The sequence below is a fragment of the Phyllostomus hastatus genome, unplaced genomic scaffold (genome assembly GCF_019186645.2).
Source record: "Phyllostomus hastatus isolate PE091 unplaced genomic scaffold, TTU_PhHast_1.1 phas_contig_930, whole genome shotgun sequence".
Lineage (NCBI taxonomy): Eukaryota > Metazoa > Chordata > Mammalia > Chiroptera > Phyllostomidae > Phyllostomus > Phyllostomus hastatus.
Genome location: NW_025333987.1, coordinates 170745 through 193776, shown reverse-complemented (window position 1 = coordinate 193776; position 23032 = coordinate 170745). Strand labels below are relative to the sequence as shown.

General features: G+C 36.6%; 1 protein-coding gene across 1 annotated transcript in view; it reads right to left on the bottom strand.

Annotated features, from left to right (window-relative positions):
- The window catches only part of LOC123827888 (C-type lectin domain family 7 member A-like), a 47837-nt gene that overhangs the window by 10801 nt on the left and 14004 nt on the right, over positions 1-23032 (bottom strand). The window contains exon 3 of the mRNA XM_045852338.1: positions 546-694. Coding sequence (XP_045708294.1) covers positions 546-694 — 149 coding nt within the window. The remainder of the gene's footprint in view (positions 1-545; positions 695-23032) is intronic.

Genomic DNA, 23032 nt, shown 5'->3' with positions numbered 1-23032 from the left:
CAGAACGGAGTCACATTTGTCAGACTAAAGGAAACTGGTCCCCTACAATTCCCCTTTTTTGTTTGTTTTTGTTAAGGCTGTTGCAGTGACTCATCCCACAAGATTTGCTACTTGCTGTTCTCTTTTGGGACCCTGGGCAAATATTTATTTGTAAATGCATCATAAAATACAAAGCATTAATAAAATCAGTAAACAACCAGTGGCTCCAATGAACCGTAGTCTTAGTTTGAGTCCATCAAACCAGTGTTTTGTGTTTAAGGAGCTGAGATTATCATTAAGGGTTTGAAGAATCTCCTGCTTAGTTAAGCATTGAATATCCTGCAACTGTTTGTGTCAAACTCCAGTTGCAGTTTATTAATTTGTCCCTTTGAATGAGTAGAAAAAGCTCCTTTTAGGTGATGTTGAATATCAGTCCTGGAGTATTGGCTGGAGTTCCATTGTAATGGGATGACACACAGTTTGGAGAAACCAGGATCACAGGTGAGCTGCTGACGGGTCACTAGCACGTCCTGACGTTCACCGTTTCAGTTGAGGGCTGATCCGACTGCACAAAGCTGAGTCAGGATTTCTTGATCAATCTGGGCCTGTTGAAGCATTTTGAAAGTGGAATTGGTCAAGAGAACATCAACAGTATGAGCAGTTTGAACTGACCCAATGAGGACAGCGGTTGCCATGGCCACAGTAGCTGGGACAACTATAGCAGAGACAATAAATGCAATTAAAATGCCAACAAACTGTCGGACTCTTAAAGAGGCCAGCTCATTGTTAAGCGCTATTATGCCATTGGGATCTTCCCATTCTCTGGTTACATTAACTGGCACTCATATTTGAGTTTATCTTCTAATTTTATAAACCAGAGTGAGGCTTAACTGAGTAATAGTGAGATGAGTAAGACAACTTCCATATATGGAGCCTGCAGGGACAGGTAAATAATAAATTTTTGCTGATATATTATAAAAGACTTCAGCTGTCCCTGGAGTTGCCAAAAACAAGTAAGGGTGAGAGGTACAAACTGTGACCCAGTCTTGTTTTGGAGGCCCATCCCGGTAGAGACTTTTAAAAAAATTTTATAGAGGCATTTTCTAGCAATAAAAGGCAAGCCCATTTTCCAGTAATTGTAATGCCAAGGGCTAGTGTGATTGAGAGAAATGATTCTGATAATAGATGTCTAGTACTGGGCCCCTCCCACCACATAGTATATGGGACTTGGGGCAGAGCCGAAACTATTGTTGTGCCAAGCTTAGCCAGTACTTTCCAATTAGCTCCCCAGTTCTACACTATAAAAGGACTTTTGGGGAGAAAAGCAGTAGTGGCATTCGGTCCTCTGCACAAAGACCAAGAGACTGAGTCTTTGTGGCTTTCATCTAAAGTACAAGGAGGAACCAGAGGGCGATTGAGAGTGTGATAAATCCCCTCCTGGGTACACAGGCCAATTATAGTTACCATGGAAAGCTGATAATAATTACTTTATTGTTCTTTGCTTGCAGCATAAAGTTGCTCCTTTAAAGGAAAATACAAAGTGTCAATAAGAACAGAAAAATAAACTAATAAATACTTAGCACCATAAACCGCATTTTTTTTGGCACCTGAATCCAGTGCTTGTTTTCTTCTACTGGGCTGCCTGGTCTGTTAGCTGATGGGTTTTCACTTCCAGGTAGCAGAGATTGATGTCTGGTTTGTTTATGATAAGGCTTCACCCTTTTAGCTGGAAGCCAGACAGGACCTGTAGGGATGGAGACACATGCATACCTTCTTCCCCATGTTAAGAGAGATCTACAGGGCCCTGCCAAGTACCATCTCTCAGCAGATCTCTGTATAAAACCTGAGGATAAGATGACTTCAGCTCTTTCTTCTGAAAGTGTTTCTCAATTGGAGTACAGAGTGATTCACTGAAGTTTAGAAAATTATAGGTAAACATAGCTAAGATAATCAAATTTTGGGGGGTAGACTCTTGACTCCCCCTTTTTTCTTTTTAAGAAGATTTTTAAAGGTATGATGCACCCGTTCAACAATTGCCTGACCAGTTAGATTATAAGATATGCATGTTTTATGTTGGATATTCCAAAGCTGAAGGAAGGTTTGAGTAGAATGGGCAAGATATCCTGAGCCATTATCAGATTTAATTTGCTGAGGCTGTCCTAAGTGACTAAGGGCTTCAAGCCAATGGACTTGTATATTTTTAGCAGATTCTCCTGTTAGAGTAGATGCATGTAGTGCATCAGAGTAAGTATCAATAGAAATATGAATGTATTTGTATTTTCCAAAGGGAGAGTAATGAGTGACATTTGTTTGCCAAATCATTTGAGAACTTAGTCCGGGAGGATTAACTCCCATGGGTGGAGATGCCTTAGTAAGGGCTTGACAGTCAAGGCCTTCTTTAATAATTTGCTTAGCTTGGGAATGGTAAATAAACAGTCTTTTAACTTTTCTATTCCTTTTTCTGTTTAGTTTTGAGGGTCTTATTTTTGCCCTTCTGGAAGGGCTCTTTTTGGCTTTTAGCCCTTAACCCCTGGCTTTCTAGTTTGCAACAAGTAGGGAGCAGTGTGAATGAAGTTTGGTTCTAATCCGCAGCTGAAAAATAGTCTCAACTTTAAAAGTGCCATTTTTTCTCTGCTTGGAAAGACAGGCTCTCTGCTGTTTTTGCAAGCTGCAATGATTTGAGCAGTAAGTTAACTGCCCTGTTGTTCTTAGGACCTGGTAGGTTCTAGGTTCAAAATTTGCAAGGAAAATGGGGAGGATGAGGGCGGTTCTGCTCAAATATGTTTTAGACAAAAGTGGTTACATGTCAAGGGCCTTTCCCTCACTTGAATGACTAACCATTCCTTCTGGGAGGATAGCCAGTTCTTCCCCAAGGAAACGATCAGTGCTTATAGGTGTTTAGTTAAAAAATGTTACTTAGTCTTCTGGGGAGAAGGTCTAGTTCTCCCTGGGAGACAGTAAACTTATATTTTATTTTTACAATAAAAGGTCATGGTTCCGGCATAAACAAGGAGGATTCTTAATATTTCTTTAACATGTCACACCTCCTGTCCCACTTATAGCATGCTTTAGATGGACAAATTTATGAACACACTCATAACTTTTAGAAACAGTTTTTTGTCTACCAGCAAATACATTTACTTTTTAAAACAATTTTTTTTGGTGACTACTACATTCCTGGAATGTGCTCAAAAGTGAGCTGTTTCATTAGCTAGTGCCCTTGAAAATTTTAGGGAGGCTGGAGAAGAGGTGGGAAGGACACTAAGCTTGACATAGCTTGTTCCCAGGACTGAAGCAGTCCCTCGGTCTTCAGAAAGAGGATTCAGAGTGGTTAAAAGACACATTTTCCCATTGTTTTCATTCCTGCATTTTTTACTGTCTGAGGGAAGTGAGATGTTTTCCTCTCTTTTTTTTAAGTAGACATCCAGATTTTTAAAAATGATTTTATTTATTTATTTTTAAGAGCGGGAAGGGAGGGAGAAAGAGAGAGAGAGAGAAACATCAATGTGCAGTTGCTGGGGGTCATGGCCTGCAACCCAGGCATGGACCCTGACTGGGAATCGAACCTGGGACAGTTTGGTTCGCAGCCAGTGATCAATCCACTGAGCTATGCCAGCCAGGGCTTTTTTCTTTTTTTTAAAAAAGTAATCAATTTAAATTCTTTCTGAGTAGAATCCTCATGATGTAACAACGCTAGATATCTTATTCTTTTTACTAAAACATTTTGAGACTTGGGCCTTACTTTTAAAACAAAAATAAAAATAAAATTCAAGCAAACCAGTATTTTCAAATTAAATCCTCTAAAGGAGGGAGTGAGACACTAGCCTTTATCTCACACCACCTGGTCGTGTTTCAGCTTCTGCCCAACTTTTTCCTGAATAACCAAGTCTGAAGAACCCTTATCAGGGAAATATTTAGCAGCTTTTAAAAACTGCTAAATCAGCATAAAACATTGCTCTTGCTCATTAGAGAGCCCATTCTTGTTGTTGACAAGTTCTGTTTTTACTTTTGATTTCTGCCATTTCAGACTCCCCAGCCCATACTAAACCCTAGCTAATTAGCTATTGGGGAGTATAGTGTGGTGGGTCAAAAATATACTGTTGGTGAAAACTGTCAGGGCAGGGCTGCCTGGTATCCAGGGTACCCTAACCCTGCTTATGGGTTTTAGGTTTCTCCCTGGAGCCTAAGACTGCAAGCGGGGCTCGAAGCCCCATGTAACCAACGTTTATATTGCACTCCCTGACCTAGCAGAGAATTAAATTACTGTGATTGGAATTCCCTGTGAGGCCCCTGCAAGTCTTGGGGATTGACCCCAGGCACCTCTGCAAGGCTCCTACTCATGTAGGAATGCTGAGATCTCAAGCTGGAGTGAGAAATGCCTCTTATCTTCAGTGCTTCAGCAAGAAGCTGAGACACTCATAAATAACCCTGTAACTAACACTGAGTTCTCAAAATAATCTTTGGAGTCCAGTTGAAACTGAAACACTCATTTACTATCTGCTTTTCTGTTTACTGGCAGGTGGAGGGAAAAGGAGGAATCAAAAGGGCTGCAAAAAGCAACTTTTAAAGAAAGTGCACAGAGGCACCTGTAAGAAAAAAACCTAATTGAAAGGAAAATTCATTGCTCTCTCTCCCAAGCCTAAAACCTGATTGGGGATTGTGCCACATGGATGGGCTTGTGAATGTTTTTTACAGTGTGCCTCTTGTTGCGTGGGCTTTTGCTTGCAGTTGGTAGGAAACCTAGTGTTCTTTCCTGGCCCACGTGCAACCTATCCTGTCATGGGTGGCTTTGTTGCAGCGAGTGCCCTTGTGGCTTTTACATGGTAGACCTGTGCCTGAGAAATGTGGTGATTGACAGAGAGAAAGCAAGGCTTCTGCTTAGTAAAGAGAGTGCGGTTGCAAGAGAGGGTGACCTTGGAAAAATACCCTTTTTCCCTGAAATACAACACACCCTACGACTTTACCGAAAAGCACTCGGGGTCTTCGGGGTCGCCCGCCCTTACCTGGGCTGCTGTGTGCATTCCAGCCCTGTTGGTGTGTTGGCCACAATGATGGCTCATAGCCTCTGGGTCCCTGATCCTGGGCGCCAGGTGTGGCGGAGACGAGAATAAATGCACAGGAGAGGGCAGTCCTGTGGAGAAAAAGGGGACAGCTCGGCTACTCTCTCAAGGGGGAGTGCCTATGAATGCCTCTGCCACTCTCTCAAGAGGAGAGAGCCTCCACTCTTGCCTAGATAAGCTTTTATTGTTTTTCTTGGGTCTTACATCAAAGAAAGATTTATTATCTATCACATAGAATAGTATTGTCTACATTTTAGGGACATTTAAGGAAATGAAAATAACATACAGAGGAGAATGGTGATGAGCTGATTAGCTCTGTCCTTGGGAAAATTCAAACTGGGTTTGGAAATTACCTTGAAGATAGACAATAAACATTTGCTGTTTTAGACCAGGGTGATGGAGTTTTAGCCAGAGCAAGCCATAACAGTCTGTGTGCATTTTCTAGGCCTGATTCCCATGGGAAAACTTGGTTTGAAGGTCTGGCTCCTGCCCACCACTTGGCTTCTGTAGGTTTTCCACACAGAGCTGAGTCACATTTACCAGACTGAAACAAACTGGTCCCCTACAGTTAGATCCAAAACCACAAAAATCCTAGAAAGAGGCATAAGCAGCAAAATCTCAGATATTGCTTGTCAAAATTTCTTATGAGATATAGTTCCCCAGGGAAGTGAAACAAAAGGAAAAAAAAAGCAGATGAAACTACATCAAAATAAAACATTTTTGGAAAGCAAAGATAAATATCAACAAAATTAAAAGACATCCACAGAATGGGACATAGTTTCCAATACATCTAGAAGGGGTTAACATACAAAATTTATAAAGTATGTACAGAACTTAACACCAAAGAAAACAGCCCAATTAAAAATGTGCAAGGGCAATGAATAGAAACTTCTAAAGAGGACATACAGATGACCAACATAAGAAAAGATGCTCAACATCACTAATCATCAGAGAAATGCAAATTAAAACCACAATGAGATACCATCTGACACCCGTCAGAATGCCTGTCATTACTATATCAACAAGCAACAAGTGCTATCAAGGATGTGCAGAAAGGGGAACCTTTGCACTGCTGGTGTGCATGCAGACTGATGCAGCTCTGGGCAAAACAGGGTGAAGACACCTCAAAAAGTTAAATTTCGATCTTCTTTTTGACCCAGAGATTGCACTTCTGGGATTATATCCGAACTCAGAAGAACATAAACCCTGCTGTGTTCATTGCAGCATTATTTACAGTGGCCAAGATACGGAAGCAGCCCAAGTGTCCCATCAGCGGATGAGTGGATAAAGCAACTATGGGACATGTACAAAATGGAATTCTTCTCAGTCATCAAAAAGAAGAAAATTTTACCTTTTGCAACACCTTGGATGGATCTGGAGAAACATTATGCTATTAAAATAAGCCAGTCAGGGAAAGACGAATACCCATATGATTTCACTCACATGTGGAATTTACTGAACAAACTGAGTGAACAAGTAAAATGGAGACAGACTTGTAGATGGTGAGTAGATGGCATGTAGTCGGGGTGACGGGTTTAGGGAGTGGAGGGCCTGAGCAAAAAGGAAAAAGGACTCAGGGACAGCAGTGTGGTCATTGCAGGCAGGATGAGGTTGGTATAAGGGGACCAAATGGTCATGGGAAAATACAATAAAGTTCAACTTTTTAAAATGCAGTAAAGAATACATTTCAATGGTGAATTTAATTTATTCAAAAACTTAGATGGAACTGGAGAGCATTATGCTAAGTGAAGTATACCAGGAGAGCATTATGCTAAGGGAAATAAAATACAAATACCATATGATCTCACCTTTAAGTGGAATCTAATCAACAAAACAAACAAGCAAGCAAAATATAACCAGACACATTGAAATTAAGAACAAATGGTCAGTAACCAGAGGGGAGGTGGGCAAGGATAATGGGGGGGAAGGGGGAAAGTTTTTTCAGGAACAACTATAAATGACATTTGGACAAAACCAGGGGTGTGGAATCAGGCGAGGGAGGTGGGGATGTCTGGGGTTGGGGGAAGAGGTAGGGGGAAAAGGCAGACATCAGTACTTGAAGAAAAATAAAATAAAATAAATGAAAAGAAATAAAAAAATTGGGGTGTGACACATTAGAAAGTTTTTTCATTGAGTTCTAGACTGGAGAAATGGTTAATGGAAGCTGATTTTGCTATAAAACAAGCCTTTTCAGAGATTATCAAACAATGTGAGTAATCAAAGGATAAGCATAGGTAGTCTATGAAATGGGAATGTTTTTACTGTATGTTCTGACACTATGCTCTTTTTTTTGTAATACTCATTTCTCAATTTTGTTCTGTTCTCTCCAACTGCTATAGACTTCATCGAAATGATAGGGGGCTTAAGACTTGGAAAATTTTAGCTTAAGGTAAATAGCCATAAATCTAGCAAGTAATGCATATGTTAAGCTCTTTGTTTCAGAAACTACAGATAAGGCCCATCTGGAGCCTGACAAAAGCAGCTGACCTCCTGGAGTGCTGGCTAGAGATTACCACCTGGAGACATCTGTATGGGGAAGAGCAGGCCACTACCCCTCTCAGTTGGAGATAGCTCATTGTCCAGGATAGAAGTGCTGCAGCTGTGAACTTCAAAGACTCTCACTGACTCCTGTTTGCCCTCCCCCAACCACCTTATAAAAGATCTGGCCAGGGAAAAAAGGGGAAGTTGGTTTGTTAGGGTATGAACCCGCCATCTTCTCAGATCACTGGCCATCTGAAAAAAGTGCCCATAAAAGATTCAATCGCTGTCATTGCTTATTGGATTTGGTAGAGACAGGCAGCCTGAACGCCAATGTCTTTTTGGGTTACAGAAACAGTTCACTGGCAAGCTCAACACTCAGCACTATTATGATTGTATTATTAGACCTTGAAATTATTTGTGTAGACCTTAACTTCTTTTTATTGTGAGTTTTTAATCATTTTTTATTGTTATTCTATTACACTTGTCCCAATTTCCCTCCTTACCCTCCTCCACCAATCCTCCCTCCACATCCACAGTCAGTTCCCACACTGTTACCCACGTCCGTGAGTCATTCATACATGTTTTTTCCCTAGTTCTTCTCCTTCTTTCCACTATTATCTTTATACCATCTTGCCTAGGTCACTCTCCATCTGTTCCACTTTTTCCATACCTATGGTTCTATTTTGTTCATTAGTTTATTGTGTTCATTAGATTCCTCTTATAGATGAGATCAGATTATATTTGCATTTCAATGATAGCTTATTTCACTTAGCATAATATTCTCCAGTTCCATCTATGATGTCAAGAACGATAGGAGTTCCTTCCTTCTTTCTGCTGCATAGTATTCCATTGTCTAAAAGTACCACAGTTTTTTGATCCACTCATTTACTGATGGACAGTTAGGCTATATTCAGCACTTGGCTTCTGAATAGCAGCACTATGAATATAGGGATGCATAAGTTGTCTTGAATTGGTGACTGGGGATCCTTACAGTATATTCCCAGCAGCCGAATGATGGTGTCAAAAGGTGATTCCATTTTCAGTGTTCTAAGGAAATTTCTCACTGTTTTCCATTGGCTGTACCAGTCTGCATTCCCAACAACTGTATACTAAGGTTCCCTTTTCTCCATATCCTCAACAACACTTGTTTTTTGTTGATTTGTTTATGATGGCCATTCTGACTGGCCTGAGGTGGTATCTCTTTTGTGATTTTAATTTGCGTCTCTATGATGACTAGTGATGTTGTGCATCTTTTCATATGTCAATGGGTTATGTGTATGTGCTCCCTGTAAAAGTGTCTGTTCAGGTTTTTTGCCCATTTTTTAATTGGGTTGTTTGTCTTCCTGGAGTTCAGTTGTATGATATGTTTATATATTTTGGAGATCAAACCCTTGTCAGATATACCATTGGTAATTATGATTTCCTATACAGTGTTATTTCATTTTTAAACATTTTTTATTATTGTTCAATTACAGTTGTCCCCATTTTCCCCCATTACTCTCCCCTGACCTACTACCCTCCGTATCCCGTATTCAATCTTCCCCACCATTGCCTTTGGCTATGGGCCCTTTATACATCATTTTTCATTTTGTTGACGGTTTCTTTACCCATGCACAAGCTTTTGAGTTTGATATAGTCCAATTTGTTTATATTTTCCTTGCCTTATGAGATGTATTGGCAAAAATACTGCTATGCAGGCTATCTGAAATTTTCCTGTCTGTGTTTTCCTTTAGAACTTTTATGATGTCATGACTTTTCTTTAAGCCTTCTATCCCTTTTGAGTTCTAGTGTATGGTGTAAGTTTTTGGTCTATCTTGGTACTTTTTGTATTTACTAGTCCATTCTTTCCAACAGCAATTATTAAATAGGACTTCTTTACTCCATTGTATGCTCATGCCTCCTTTGTCAAATATTCACTTACCATAGAGACTTTAGTTTATTTCTGGGTTCTCTATTGTGTTCCATTCATCTATGTGTCTGTTCTTTTGCCAGTACCAGACTGTTTTGATTTCAGTGGCTTTGTAGTATAATCTGATATCAGGTCTTATGAACCCTCCTACTTTGTTCTTCTTCCTTAAGATTGCTGGCAACATAATATAGCACATAAATAAAATGAAGAATAAAAATTATATGATCATATCAATGGATGCTGACAAAGCACTTGAAAAAATCAATCACCAATAAATGATAAAAACAAGCAGCAAAGTGGCAATAGAGGGAGCTTACCTCAACATAATAAAAGCCATATAAGAGAAACCTGTAGCTGATATCATACTCAGTGGGAAAATAAAAATTTTTTCCCCCTTAAAATCAGGAAAAGGAAGAGGGTGTCTGCTCTCACTATTTTATTAGAAAAGTGAAGAATCAGTAGTTTGAACTTGCCAGAGAATATATTTTAGTTGTGGTGCAGATCTCAAATTCATATGTAATTCACGATACTATTCTCTTTTCATTATACTCTACTGGTTTTCTCTTAAAAAGCAAAAAATCAAAAGGAAATGCATACACAATTCATAGAAGAAACACCTTCAATGACTGATGGCATTACTTCCCAACCCCAGTGGGCATGTCAGTGACTGAAGTTTGCAGGACTACTTGCTAAATCTGTGTGAGCTGCAGGAACAGAGCATACAAAACTCTGCTTCCAAATATCCATTAGAAGCACTCATACTGTTTTACTCCATCACCCTGTGCTTATATTCATGATAATTTGGCAGTCTTCAGGTGACAGGGCAGAAGTGGAGGGCTTTGTGTATCTCATTGTGATGTACCCAACATTGCAGCCTTATCACATGCAGAGGCTAGAATACTGGTAGAGCCCATTTAAAAAAAAACAAAACAAGGAGATTTTGAAATGTAAGAGAGACCCTAGGACTTCCAAGAATCAGAGTTTTTAGGAAGAAAATTTTCTGTACTTGTCTTCTGTGGTTGCTTTTTTGTTCTCATTACTAGGTAGCATGACCATCATTCTTCTTTTCACAAACATAGTATGAGGGTCTGGAACAGTCAGAAACTTCCACCTTCCTTGCTGCTATCCTCACACAGTTTCCAGTCTTTGTCTGTTGTCTGTTGTTTAACATAGAATGGAAAAATTACAGATGAAGTAAAATGTTCATTTACTATTGCAGACACAGAAAGTGATATTGTGCCATGCTTTTGGAGGTAGGTTTTCCTTAATTTATAGAAACTATCCCTTGGAGACATAGGTTCTTTTACAGAATAACTCAGGGAGAATATAAGCATAAAGTTTAAAAACTCCATATCTCCATATGCTCATGTACTGAAGTTAAGTGCTATTGTGTGTGTATCATGCACATGTATATGTACATATGCATGCCTATATATGTACATATGAATTTTTCCCATAAACTTTCAGGAATATAAAACAGCATCTATGATTATAGACCCTCTTCCTTTGTTTTTATTCCAGAGACTTACTTTGTGATAAAGAACAGTGAGGGTAATGAGGGTGGTGAGTTATCTTCCCATGTCCAGAAATGGTTGGCTCCTTTCCGAGACAATCCAATCCAAGAGTAATAAGTCTTAGAGGACAGTTGGTTTTGAATGTACTTCTGTCATAAAAGAAACATATTCTATGGTAAAAATCTTTTAATTTGATTTTTGTGAATAACTAAAAGCATGAAGATCAACTACCTCCTGCTTGCATTCTGATTATAAAATAATGTAATCTCAGTTTTTGTATACTTTATTAGATTGCTTATCACAGAATAGAAAAAACATAGGTGATGTAAAGTATCCATTTAGAAAATATTAATATAAATACACATTTGAGGCAGAAAACCACTCTCCAACTTTAGTTATGTTTGTTTAGACTTATGACTGAAAACTCTTCCTTTTGAAACTTATTTGTGAAACTCAAAGATGAGTTCTGATCAAAGTCCGATTTCTACTTTGGGCTCCAGGCATCAGAGGTATGAGATTACTAATAACACTGTTGTCTATTTTTTGCTTCACAAGGACTGTGGTTATTCCTGAAAAAATGAGCATCTTGAGGAAGCATCTGCTACTCATCATATGAGGTGTCTATGTATAATTAATGGCTGGCTGTAAGTTATTCAATAAGTAACAAAATAAATGATATTCATATTGCACTTTAATTTTTACAGAGTATATGTGCATATATTCTCTCACTTGATCTTTCTAAATATGGTGGATAGAAAATATTCCCAGTTTTCTTTTTGTTTCCCATAACTTTGAGAAGATGGCAAAAGATTAGTTCCTCTGCCCAGAGGGTGGAAAGAACGTATATGTGTCTATAGACACATATTAGACACATGTACACCACTATATTAGACATTATAGACCAGAAAACAAATTCATATGTGAGTCTAGACATAAAATTTAGCATTCCCTATCTGGGTTTTCACAGATGTCTTTATTTGACAATTAAGCTACTGTGGAGGAAAATTAAGACCCTATACTCTGAAACTCATTCTTGGAAAATCTGTATATCCATGGTACCCCAAGTTAAGATTTTCTTTGTCAAATGATGCATTAACAGTGGAAAATCAATAAGAGGATGATCAAATACAGCATTATTTAGAGTGTCAGTTTGAAATTCTGTAAGTCTATAAAAAAGTTGAGGGTAAACAAACTATGTAGTGGTATAGGGTCTCTTAAAATCCCAAACTTCCTTAGGCAAACACTTTTCACTTTGCTAATGTTTCTGTAGTAATTCATGGTTGTGCAAGTGTAGTTATGTAAATATTTCTGAAAATCTGGTCATCACCCATTTAAATTCTATAGCTCTCATCTAAGAAAACTATAAACACTTTTCTCACTAAAATGTCATGAGTTATTTATGTGAAACAGATACATATCAAGATATCACATTAGCTCCCTTACCTGGTAAATATTCAACATTTTCATGTAAGCTCTTTACCTCGTCAGTAACAAATAGGACATCTAAAATTCTTTCTATAAATGACTATTACAATGTTTTGTTTTTTGAAAATTAACATATGAACTTTTATTAGTTTCAGGTATTTCATTATGATTTGCTCTTAGTGTATATTAAAAATGATCACTATAATAAGTCTATTTAACTTCCATTACCATGCATGTAGTTTTCTGTTGGAGTAAAAAAGAGGTTAATTCAGACTTTGTAATTTTTTTCTTTCTGGATTCATGTTTTTCTGTTTTTCTCATCGATTTCAATTTCATATATTTTACAGTGGCTTTTGAGTTGTTGAAAATCAAATAAGTGGATAATTGGACTAGTACAGAAAATAGACTGATTCTTAATGTTTCTTATTGTATTGTTGAGAGAATATTAAAAATTATTCATAACCTGGAGCGTTAGGATATGTTATTTTTTTAATGATAAGTTAATTCTGTACTCAGTGGCAGATAAAATGATAAAAATCATGAAATATTCAGTTCAGTTTTATGTGGAGGCTAATATGAGTTAAAATTTAATCTGACTTAGAAATAATTGAACTTCAACTTCAGTTCATAGAGCGGCTTTCTTTTCACGTCAAACTCAGTAACAATACTGTTATTTCCTGATTTTGCTGGAAGTATAATGATTTCTTTCAGAGAGACTGGAGGCCCATTTTTATAAATTAATTGATATAAGATATGCAATTACTGTTGATAAAGATATATTGTAAGGACAGATTTTTCCTCATTGGTTTGTGTTTTACTTTACATTTACAATGTTGCAGAAATTTTAATTGTGGATGGATTAGATGAATTAAATAAAATTCTAATTTAATTTCCATTTGTATTTCTTACTGTAGCATGAGCACTGTCTGCATCTGAGTCACTTTACAACTGTAAGCAGTGCAGAGAAACTCAAGTATTCTGGGGCATAATACTTAGCCAATAATGACTAGATAAATGCTATATGGTGTGAGCTGGAAAACTGCAAAATAGACAGCCCTGACATGTGTGGTTCAGTGGGTTAAGCATCATTCCTCAAACCACAAGTTTGCTGGTTCAATTCCCTGTCAGGTTTCAAACCTGGGTTGTGGGACGAGTCTCTGGCTGTAGGTGTGTGAGAGGCAGATGATCAATATTTGTCCCATACATCCATGTTTCTCTCCCTTCCAGTCCCTCTCTCTAATAATTAATAAGTAAAATATTATAAATAAACAGAAAATATATATCACCATTTCTTTTTCATCTTCAATCTTAAGAAGTTTATAGTTCATTTTCTTACAGGATTTCTTACTGTCTTCATAGGTCTTCAAATCACAGGAAAAATAATAACACTTCTCTTTATTGCATGACTCTTTTTTCTCACATGTGCTGCTCTTGCTTCCTTGAAAAGAAAAGATACTACCCAGTGTGCATCTTAAAAGGGGAGTCTGAGGATGAGACACTGAGAAATCCTTTCCAGTCCTTCTAAACACATTTATTGAATGGGGATGATGGGCTTCATTTTAGCTTTCCAAATAAACTTTCTGGCCTGGGAAGAGTTATATAACTGAAAATTTTCACTGATTCTATGTATAATATTTTTAAGAATTTCTAAGAAGATTGATATTTTCCCTACAACTTCAACAAAAAGGACTTAATAATGAGAAGCAATTTGTTTGAATTCTCTAGACTGAGTAAAATCTGTAGGTACAGAGACAGTCTGAACTTATCCCCTGACTGCACAACCATATTGAGAGGTTTAATAATGATTAGAAAATCTGATAGTGAGAGTTTGTTTTTTATGGTTTTGTTTGTTTTCTGTAGAAAACGTATTATTTGGAGAACCAGTAAGTTGAAAAATATAGTATTGTACAAACAATAAAACCTAATCTCTGGGAAAGGCAGATTTTTTTCTTGTTCAATTAAGTAAAAATTAAATTTGGATCCTGTGATTATTTATGCATAAAAAGTCCGATTGGAACAGGATATCAGCTGACTGAGGAGAGCAGAGGAGAGCCCTATCGGTCTCAGGCTTCAAGTCATTTGTCTGCATACCTGTGTGAAGTGGTTCCTCTGTGAAAGTTGTGTTTTTCAACATGGAATTGTCTTCCTGTGTGAGGTTGTCCAGTGGTGCTTTCTGTGGCTGGTATTCGTGATGACCCTGGAAAACTTTTCTGGACATTATTAGCTCAAGGAGAAGATAACATGGGGCTGAATAATAAGCATAGTTTTAATTTTAATAATGTTAGTTCATGTTCAGGAGTAACGACCATTTTTATATGTGTCCACTTTAAGTGTCTCTCCTCTGCATATGATTTACACATTTATATATCATTTGTTTAAAATATATTAGTTAATGGTAACACATCTTAGTGGATCTTGGATACAACCATGAAAAATGGAAAGGTTCTCTTTTGAAGAAACTCACTTGCTGTGAGGGGAAGACTGTAGGGGACTACATGACGGGTGGCACAAGTAATTCAGTGTGGCTGCTGAACCCAGCAGAGACTGGCTGACAATGTGAGCTCTGAGAATAGTGTGACACACCAGCAAGACTTCACATTTACAAACTTTAGTGCATTAAAAGTTAACATCAAGAAAGTGAAAAGATAACTAAAAGGATGGGAGAAATCGATTTGAAAAATCTACTTACATGAGAAGAATAATGTACATAATATTATATCCATCATCATACAAATAGACTAGTTTTGGATGTTTAAATGCAAGGCCATACTGATACATTCCAGCATGCAAGAACCTTGGAAACATTACATTGATTGAAATAACCCAACCTGAAAAGATAATGTATTATATGATTGCATTTTATAAGATGTTCAGAATAGGAAACAACTCAATGGAGCTAGAAAGGTAGATTAGTGATTGTTTCAGGCTGACTAATTTGACAAAGAAAATGGGAAATAAGTGCTAATGTATATAGGGTTGTTTAATTAGGGCTAAAAATATTTTATATTGATTACAGTTATAATTTTACAATTTGAATATATTAGAAGCCATTGAATAATACACTATGAAGTAGTAAATTGTATAGGTGAATCATATGTCAATAAATTTCACAGAGACACACATATGTAAAAATCAAAGAGCTTGATTTGCAAACCAGAAACCTTAGAGTCAAGGCCATGAAACAGAATGGTGTTGTTTAAAAAATATACACAGAGAATTATATACACTGCATATGACTATAACTGCCTTTGATGCAAGCCTGGTACCTCATTTTGAGTCACTCACAGTGTCTAACATGAGAAGAAAATGATCCAGAGGAGTGGTTCTAAACAGGTGATAATTCTACCCATCCAGAGTGCATTGGCCACATCTGGAAGTCAATTTGGATATGACTACTGATCCTCTAGTGAGTAGAGGACAAGGGTGCTGCTAATATCCTATAATTCACAAAAGCATCCCTAACAAAGAATTACCCCACCAAAATGTCAATTAGTGCTGACATTCCGAAACCCTTATCCAGGGTAAAAATTACAAGATGAAAATAAGAAAATGTGAAAAACTGAGTCTTTTGAATGAAGAATTAACATTTGGTTAGGTAATTAGGTAATAATCATGGAGGATTTGGAAAAGTCTTCAATATTTTACAAAATGGGTTTGAAGATGGGTATGGTCTTTACTGGCAGAGACAGGCTGCCGGCCGAAGGCTGTCCACAGAAAGGAATGGCAGACAGACAGATGTGCTGGGACAGTGACACTTAGAGATTGTGAGAGAAAGTGAGCTAGAGTTACTTAAAGCTAAATTGAACATGGGAATTTAATCTTAAAATTATTTGACTGAAAAATATGAAAATTATGAAAGCAAACATAAGTAATGGAGTTTTACCATAATTCAGTAGAGAATGAAATATCTCTAGTGATTTCTTATCATTTCGATACATGGTCAGAGACATTTGGAGAAGAGTATTTTGAAGTCTGTTGACTTTAGCATAATTTAGGAGGCAATTTCAATAGCATAGAGGAAATATATTATTGTGTTGCAGCAGGTCTTTAGAAGAATAAACTAATTACAAAGTAAATTTAGCTACAGTCTGAAGATTCAATGGTGAAACCAAGGAGGTTGACAGTTTCTTGTAAGAAGGCATCAGAGAGGAGAGTGAAAATTAATGTGCACACAGCATGATCGACCATCACAAACACCTCAACAGAGCTTTCCTGGCAATATCCTGAATATGACACAGTATTGATGAGCAAAGAAGTCAGAAGTTTTCAAGAACTTTGAACTGGCCAAGTCATCACTTTAGTGGTGAAGGTTGGAGGGTTTCTTGTATAGAAATGGTGATCATAACAATGGAACTAGCAGGAAAGAAATACTAGTAGAGAAGTAAGTCCTAAGGCACAAGCTACACAGTTCAGAGCAAAGGGCTGGTTGAACTTACCCATGAGTCCCAAAATTCTAGTTGTTACAAGAAGAATGAAACAGAAGATTCCAAGGATCACAACAGTGAGACACCAGGTAAACGGCACTGAAAATGCTGCTCAGAGATAAAAAGGAGAGATTGAGTAACTCAGCAAAGACAAGACTGAATTCAAAAGCAGAGTTCAGAGGGGTACTTTCCAGAAATTCAAGACCCTACCTTTTGGACGTCTTCAAACTTGAAATTATCAAGAGTTTGGTACTGAACAATTTGAAACAACAATGAATGGAGAATTGGATGCCTGCATTCTGCTCCTTATTCTGTTCATTGTGCTTCTCTTGGGAATTTGCATATTCTAACTTTACCAAAAATATCCCCTGCATCATCTAAATGATTTATGAATACAAAGTATAATATTAGATTATATAGACTTGGTATTAAAACTGCAAATATGCTTCTAAAATATATCTGTATACATCACTTTTATTGATCCACTCTCAGAAGATATTTCTTATTTTGCTTCTTATTGAATATGTATCTTATTTTGACATTTCTTAATATCAAAGGCTTGCAAACATATTATAATTTTCTCATTGGAGCCTTACTTACTACTGTTCTTCAACATTAGGATTAACCTCAGCTACTGCACAGAAGAAATTATAATCACAAACACATGTCAAATAATGGTCATCAAATACTGTCTCTTACAATTTGTAGAATGAGTGAGTAACATCAGGGGATTCACAGTTGTTTCCAAACAAGTTGAAAAGAAACAATTTTCCTACCTGACTTGCTCAGTTATGCACATGCATACAGAGCACCCAAACTACATTAATTCCCTGGAATACACTGGAGGTGGATACTTAAGTTTTTACAGAGGTTTTCCCGAAGGAGTGTACACATAAAATACAACTTAAAAGGCCTCAAGAAACTGGGCAGGCTAACTCAGTTACAGCAAGCAGTGGTTTGTGACTAATGCTAGTTGAATTACATTCGCACAGGCTACACAATTAGAGGACATGTAAGCTGAGTTCTCCACAAATTTTACCTTTTCCTTTAGGTGATTTATTCCTGGTTATCTTTGTCTGACTGGAGTTTGAAGAAGATTTATTCACTTCTGAGTAAATTACCGACTCTTTTACCTCTGGAGATTGAAAGACAGATGTTGTCATTGCTTTGTATTCACACTATTCTCACAAACAGGGAGGTTATTAAGATGTGTGAAGGTGATTGACTAAGATTTTTTCCAAATAAAAACATCTATGTAATCGTTTTCTTCAGACTAGGCAAAGTCCATCACACAAATCTTATAAATGGTACAATTCTGAGAAGATGTTAGACATAAAGTGTCATGTGCTAAATTAAGAAAAAATCTTTAGCAAAATTATTTAAGAAGTAAGAGAAAATAATAACAGAATTCAATAGGGATTGGGAAAAAAACTCACTTTGTTTTTGGATGTGCTTTGTGGAAGGAAGGTGTTTCAAATCGACATACGTTGTATTTTTTTCATTCATCTCTGAAAAATTTTGAGGTACAATTCTAAAAGACAGAAATTGACAGTTTTTAAATTAGTTTTCAGTTTCTGTCATTTCTAGGTTGTCCATGTATAATGAAAATTAGTATTTCATAGCATTTAACTACTGATGAATGATTTTACTTTTGCAATATCTTTTCCATGAGAGTTTTTTGCCTTACATTATTTTCTTTCCCCTTCTCAAAATTATCAGTTAATTTTCTCTCGATACCTGGGTATTGTCATTTCACCAACTATGCCTGGCCTTATCTGAATACAACATTTTACTTAATGTAAAAGGTTAACAATATGATGATCAATAAAATATAAATAAAACATTAAACAATTTTTCTTATCCCAATAAATTCAAAGGAAAAATTTATGAGTCATTTGTATTTGAAAAATATATTGTGTTACATGGTGTTATTAGAAAATATCTCCCTGATCTCTGCTACTCTTTTTCTGCTTATCCTTACCTTTTATTAATGAAACAAGGAAATTTGATTCCTATCATATTTTAAGACATTGTTGTCATCATTTCCAATATAGCATTTAAAATGAATGTCCTACAATTAAGACTCAAGTTGACTGAGCTGTACTCCCATGTGGTGAGTGGTTTTATGTCCATAATATTTGAAGGCATAGGCTAAAGTCAACTAATCTTACTTGAAATAACAAGTTTACTTGGAAAAGTTGAAAATTTAATTAATTTGTTTCAAGCATTTTAAATATTATCTCAGTAATCAACAAAGAAATGTATAGAAATAAATTCTGTTTACTGAATATAGGTGTAAATTCTTAATCTCACCAGTTCCCAGTGTATCATAAATTTAAACACTTTTTACTTGGTTTTGTTTTCTCAGCATATTGCTCCACTTATCTTTTATGATGTGACTAAAATATAGTCACATCATAAAAGAGGCCTCAGTTTGTTCACAATATTCACTGTGCCTTTTGATCATTTACCACGAGATAGCATCTTATAAAAACCCTGATTTACAGACATACTTTTATAATCCCTTTAAAAATTTTTACGAAGTCTAGAATATATCAGTAATGTGAACATATATGACACAAATTAGCAAAATCCAGACATAGATGTGAAATAGGAAAACATCTTACTATACAGACAAGAAAATTTTATAATTAATTAAATATTTACTTAATTTCTCATATCTTGTCCTTTTTGATATGACCATTTACTCTATTAAAGCATTTGGTTAATTCAACAGATACACCAAGAAACTATCAGTTATATTTCATGTTAAATTAATAAAACTGTATAGGAGGTAATTCACTTGTAAAGTAATGTTTGAACTTGAATGGTTCAGCTCATTTGGCTACAAGATTGAATGTACTGATTATTTAAAAAAACAATTTATTCTCTGTGCTCTGTATATGAATGAAGTGGCAGTAATAACAGTGATATGCACTGAGAGCCACAGCTATAGACATAGTTGGCAATACCTGTGTCAGTGCAGTAGAGTTTCCACTCCAGTGGAGTCGGGTCCAAACAGAAGAGGTGAGCCCCTGCAGGTGGATGGACTGGATGTGCGTGCTCTGGCAAAGAAGGTGATTCTTCTGGGTTCTTTATGTTATCTGCCTGGTTTCCCAAGAGCCTTCAGTGCTGCTCAGCTGCACATGAAGATGTGAGAAAACAGTTCACGTTTAAGCCTCAGGTTTCACTATCTGCATCCTTTATCACAGAGACATTGGTTCCTTTCTGTCTTTTTTTTCAACACAGATGAGTGAGAAACATAATTTAAAGGCCCATGCTAATTTTGCACAAAATATACAGTAAACCTTGGCAAAAAAAGACCACTATTACCACTGATGACCTCCACCAAAGAGTAAGATTCTAAATATACTCTCTATAGCAGACACTAATGTCTTGTGCTCCAAAAGAAAATTATACCTGAGGAATTTACATTCATCTTGTAAACTACTATAATATTAACCATATGAAAATAAATAAACACGCATAGAGTTCACATATTTATCTGAATGAGAGTGTTATTAGAAAAGTTTTATGGACTTAAATTTTATTGGAATGAGAGTCACTCCATCCGTGGCTCATTAAAAACATGTCTAAGTTCAATGATTTTATTCTTTGAAAGATTGTTTTCCACAAAAGTTTTTTCAAACCTTTTTTTCTGTATATTCCAGCATAAATAGAGTATATTTTAACAAAACTCCAGGTTTTGATCAGTTTTGGTTCCCTTCCCTTGTACTCAGTGCTGTAATTATAAAATACAGAAAAGTGTTTCTCTCTCCTTAGCAGTCTGATGTAGCATAGCCCACGGTGTACAGGGTAAACTGCAATGCAGTTGAAATATATGGATTCTAGATCAGTAGAAAAAGATTGAATTTCACCTGTTCTTACCATAAATCAATGGAACATACATTCCATAATTAAACCTACTCTTTAATAATGATCAAAGGAGGAAGCAAGCACATCCAAAATGGACTAAGGATAGTATATTCATTAAATGATGTTGGGAAAACTGCACAGATATGTGCAGAAAAATGAGTAGATCACCTTCTCTCATCCCACTCAAGAATAAATTCAAAATGGATGAAAGAATTAAATGATTTTTTGTGGTTTTGTTGGATCCAAAACCACGAAAATCATAGAAGGAGGCATAGGCAGCAAAATCTCAGATATTGCTCATCCAAATTTCTTATGAGATATATCTCCCCAGCAAGGGAAACAAAAGGGAAAAAAGCTATGGAACTACATCAAACTAAAATATTTTTGGAAAGTAAAGAAAAACATCAACAAAAAGACACCCACAGAATGGGAGATCATATTTGCCAATGTATTTGAGAAGGGGTTAACATACAAAGTTTATGAAGTACTTACAGAACTCAACACCAAAGAAAGAAAAACAATTAAAAATGTGCAAAGGCAATGAATAGAAACTTCTTTAAAGAGGACATACAGATGACCAGTAGATATGTGGAAAGATGCTCAACATCACTAAGCTTCAGAGAAATGCAAATTAAAACCACAATGAGATACTATCTCATACCTATCAGAATGCCTGTCATTAATAAATCAACAAGTAACAAGTGTTATCAGGGATGTGGAGAAAGGGGGACCTTTTGCACTGGTGGTGTGCATGCAGACTGATGAAGAATTGTGGGAAACAGGGTGAAGACACCTCAGAAAGTTAGAAATAGGTCTATCTTTTGACTCAGAGATTCCACTTCTGGGATTATATTAGAAGGAACCCAAAATGCTCACTCAGAAGAACATAAGCCCTGCTGTGTTCATGGCAGCATTATTTACAATGGCTAAGATATGAAAGCAGCCCAAGTGTCCATCGTAGATGAGTGGATAAAGCAACTATGGGACATGTACAAAATGGAATTCTTCTCATCCATAAAAAAAGAGAAAATTTTAACTTTTGGAACACCCTGGATGGATCTGGAAAACATTATGCTATTAAAATAAGCCAGTCAGGCAAAGAGGAATACCCATATGATTTCACTCATAGGTGGAATTCACTTAACAAACTGAATGAACAAGCAAAACACAGACAAACTCATAGATGGTGAGTAGATGACAGCCAGTCAGGGGTGATGGGTTTAGGGAGTGGAGGGCCTGAGCATAAAGGAGAAAGGACTCATTGACAACAGTGTGGTGACTGATTGCAGACAGGGTGAGGCTGGTACAAGGCGACTAAATGGTAATGGAAAAAATACAATGAAGTTGAAATTTTTAAAAAACACACTAAAGATTTCAATGGTGAATTTAATTTATTCAAACAAATTTGGGTGTGACACATTAGAAAATTTTTTTATTGAGTTCCAGAATGGAGAAATGATTAGTGAAAAACTTATTGTATTATAAAAACAAGCCTTTGCAGAGATTACCAAACAATGCATGTAATCCAAGGATAACCCTAGGTAGTCTATAAAAAAGGAATCTTTTTACTGTATGCTCTGGCTCTATGTTCTTTTTGGTTTTATAATAGTTATTTCTCATTTTGTCCTGTTCTCCCCAAGTGCTATAGACTTCTTCCAAACAGCTCACTGGCAAACTCAGCACTCAACTTCATTGTGATTGTATTATTATTTGCTTAGACCTTAACTTCTTTTTATTGTGAGTTTTTAATCATTTTTTATTGTTATTCCATTACACTTGTCCTAATTTTCCCCCTTAGCCCTCTTCCACCAATCTTCCCCCTATGTCTACAGTCATTTCCTACACTGTTATCCACGTCCATGGGTCATTCTTACGTGTTTTTTGTCTAGTTCCTTTCCCTTCTTTCCACCATTATGTTTGTACTACCTCACCTCGGTTACTTTCCATCTGTTCAATGTTTACATGCCTCTCTTTCTATGTTGTTCATTAGTTTATTGTGTTCATTAGATTTGTCGTATAGGTGAGATCATATGATATTTGCATTTCACTGACTAGCTTATTTCACTCAGCATAATCTTCTCCAGTTCCATCCATGCTGTCAGATCAGATAGGAGTTCCTTTCATCTACCTGCTGTGTAGTATTCCATTGTCTAAAACTACCACGGTTTTTTGATCCACTCATTTACTGATGGGTACTTAGGCTATAGTCAGCATTTTCTTATAAATAGCAGCACTATGAACATACGGATGCATAAGTTGTTTTGAATTCTTGACTTGGGATCCTTACAGTATATTCCCAACAGCCAAATTGTGGGGTCAAAAGGTGGTTCCATTTTCAGTGTTCTAAGGAAATTCCATACTGTT